Source organism: Thalassophryne amazonica, chromosome 3 (genome assembly GCF_902500255.1).
Source record: "Thalassophryne amazonica chromosome 3, fThaAma1.1, whole genome shotgun sequence".
Taxonomy (NCBI): domain Eukaryota; kingdom Metazoa; phylum Chordata; class Actinopteri; order Batrachoidiformes; family Batrachoididae; genus Thalassophryne; species Thalassophryne amazonica.
Window position 1 is genome coordinate 16,992,304 of NC_047105.1, and position 2,582 is coordinate 16,994,885.

Sequence of the window (2,582 nt, forward strand, 5' to 3'; positions counted from 1 at the left end):
GTGTTCCCCATCACAGTGGTCCACCTGCTCCCCTGAGATACGATCATCATCATCATCATCATTCGGCCAATCACAGCATTCAGCATCCCTCATTGTCTCCCGGAGCTCTCTGATTGGCCGACAGTGTGAGAACCTGCATCCAGACCCAGACCCACACATTCATATGTAGATCAGTGAGTATAAATAGGAGGGATGAAGCAGCAGAGATCAGACTGTCTGTGCAAAAGCTCTGCAGCTCACAGATCCAGACATGACACCAACTATCACTGCAGCAACAAGCAATTCTCAGGAGCATCTGACTCTGAGCCACAAGGTAAACTGGACACTCGTGCACATTTAGACATCATGCATCAGGATTTGTCCTTTTGCTGCTGACACTAGACTGTAGATGAAGGTTTTCTTCATGCCTCTGTTGTTCTGTGTGCAGCTGAGAAAGCCTGTGGTGGAGAAGTTGCGCAGAGAGCGAATCAACAGCAGCATCGAGCAGCTCAAGTCTCTCCTGGGTCCAGAGTTCCTCAGACAGCAGCCAGACTCCAAGCTGGAGAAAGCAGACATCCTGGAGATGACAGTTTGCTTCCTGAGACGACTGCAGCAGCAGAATCAAGCTGTGGACTCAGCAGCTGTCCATCAGGGCTACTCCAGGTGTGTCCAAGAGGTGGCGCAATTCCTGTCCGAGGCCGAGGTGCAGACACATTCCCAGAGAAGACTGCTGAAGAACTTCCACAAGCTGCAGTCTTCCTCTGAGAAGAAGCTGACAGAGGCTGACTTCTCTCTTCTGAGCTCCACAGTCCACAGCAGCAGCAAACAGGAGAGCGCCCTCTGGAGGCCGTGGCACAGTACAGCGTCTTGAAGCGGTTTTTATTATTATTATTATTATTATTATTATTATTATTATTATTATTATTATTATTATTATTATTATTATTGTTATTATTATTATTATTATTATTATTCATGTTTCACCACCTTTTGTAAAGGTCAGATTTAGTGCAATTGTGATATTTGCAGCTTTGACTGTCTCTCATCCATGTAAGATAATGTAATTTTATTTAGTTGGGACTACATATATTTCCAATCCAGTGAGTCAGTTTTTTTGTTTTTTTGTTTTTTGTTTTAGTATACTTGTTGTGCATTCAGGAAACACAACGTTTATATTGGAAAAAAAAATGTGACATTTAAACACTAATATTCCCATATCTTACAGCTTTTAATAATAATCAGCCCAGCGGTGGTGCTGCTTTGACGCTCTGTGAGTGACAGCAGTTTTACCTTCAGTGAAGGTTTTGGATGGAAATATGAATGTATCTCTTCAAACCAAGTTTATGCGCATTAAAACAATCAGAAAAAAAATAATACTGTGTGCTTCTATGGACTTTCTTTCAATTTTAACACATGTCAGATATTCTAGATTATATTCCATTCATTGTGTGGATAACACTCTGTGCATAAATGATCAATATAAGCAGAATGTATCCGCATCACCATAAAAATGAGCTTGGATGGATTTGTTTGGAGGGTCTCTTGTACAAAACATTTTAGTGTCTCATGCGTGCAGAATAGGAAATTTCCAGGGCTGATAGGGGTTTTATTCTCTGTCATTTGTGTCTCAGGAAGGGGTAAACCTGTCTGCAAGATTTCCTTCATTTTTTTTTTTTTTTTTTTTTTTCTGGTTGCCTTTTTATTTTTGACACTTTATATATATTAGGATTTAAAAAAAATTGAAAATAAATCCATTTTAGATTGAGTAAATTTGTAGAAGGCTTAACACTGAAATCGACATGAATTTAATCTATAGATGAACTAAACATAGAAGATGCATCCGCCACTTGTAAATCATTTGTGTGGGGGCATTTTGGGTAAGGAAAGAAACAAGACACACACACCTTCAGTTTGAAGTTATAAGCTCATGCATACTCATGCATATAAAATCTGAAGAGACTCATGAGACAAACCGGTCAGTTGAGTTTGTGACTAAACCTTTTGGAGTGCGTGTGTATTGTTCTGTCTTTTACTGCACATGATAATTCATACTTAGAAAGTATCCATCCATCCATTTTCTATACCCACATACTCCAATTAAGAGTTACGGGGCGGGGGGGGCAGAGCCTATCCCACCAGTCATATGCTGTGAAGCGGGTTACACCCTGGACAGGACGCCAGTCTATATGTGAAGTGACAGTCATTAATTAAATCATTTCAAAATGCCCCTGAATTGTTTGCATTTTGCAACCTTGGATCAAATAGGCTTTTTTTCAGACATATCTTTCATTAATTTTTTCTTTAAAATAGTATTCAATAAAAATATATTCTTGTCTCCTTCTCAAGAACCCAGTATCATGTATGGTTTCATCTCGTGAACTGAGTGTATCATCACACGCCTAATATCAGCAGATACTGAAGGTTTCCATATCAGCATTGGTATTGTATCTGACATGGAAAAGGTGGTAACAAGCCATCCATAGTTTAAACTATTATTTGTTGTCATCAAATCCATAAAAGGTCCATATTTTTTTCCATTTTAAATCAGCTGATGAACATGTCTATTTTTTTATTTATTTTTTTATTTTTTTATTGGGACAAAT

At 38.8% G+C, this 2,582-nt stretch overlaps 1 protein-coding gene across 1 annotated transcript; it reads left to right on the plus strand.

The window, feature by feature from the left end:
• Positions 1-229: 229 nt before the first annotated feature.
• On the plus strand, positions 230-910 carry LOC117506383 (transcription factor HES-5-like). Its single transcript, XM_034165889.1, has 2 exons — positions 230-313; positions 428-910. The coding sequence occupies exons 1-2, from the start codon at positions 251-253 to the stop codon at positions 848-850; spliced, it is 486 nt and encodes a 161-aa protein (XP_034021780.1). The 5' UTR covers positions 230-250; the 3' UTR covers positions 851-910.
• The last annotated feature ends 1,672 nt before the right edge of the window (positions 911-2,582 follow it).

Excerpts from the sequence above, each read along its gene's own strand:
- LOC117506383 (XM_034165889.1), top strand. The coding sequence starts at position 251 with ATGACACCAACTATCACTGCAGCAACAAGCAATTCTCAGGAGCATCTG. Across the intron at positions 314-427 it reads ATCTGACTCTGAGCCACAAG|CTGAGAAAGCCTGTGGTGGA; the intron begins GTAAACTGGACA and ends TTCTGTGTGCAG.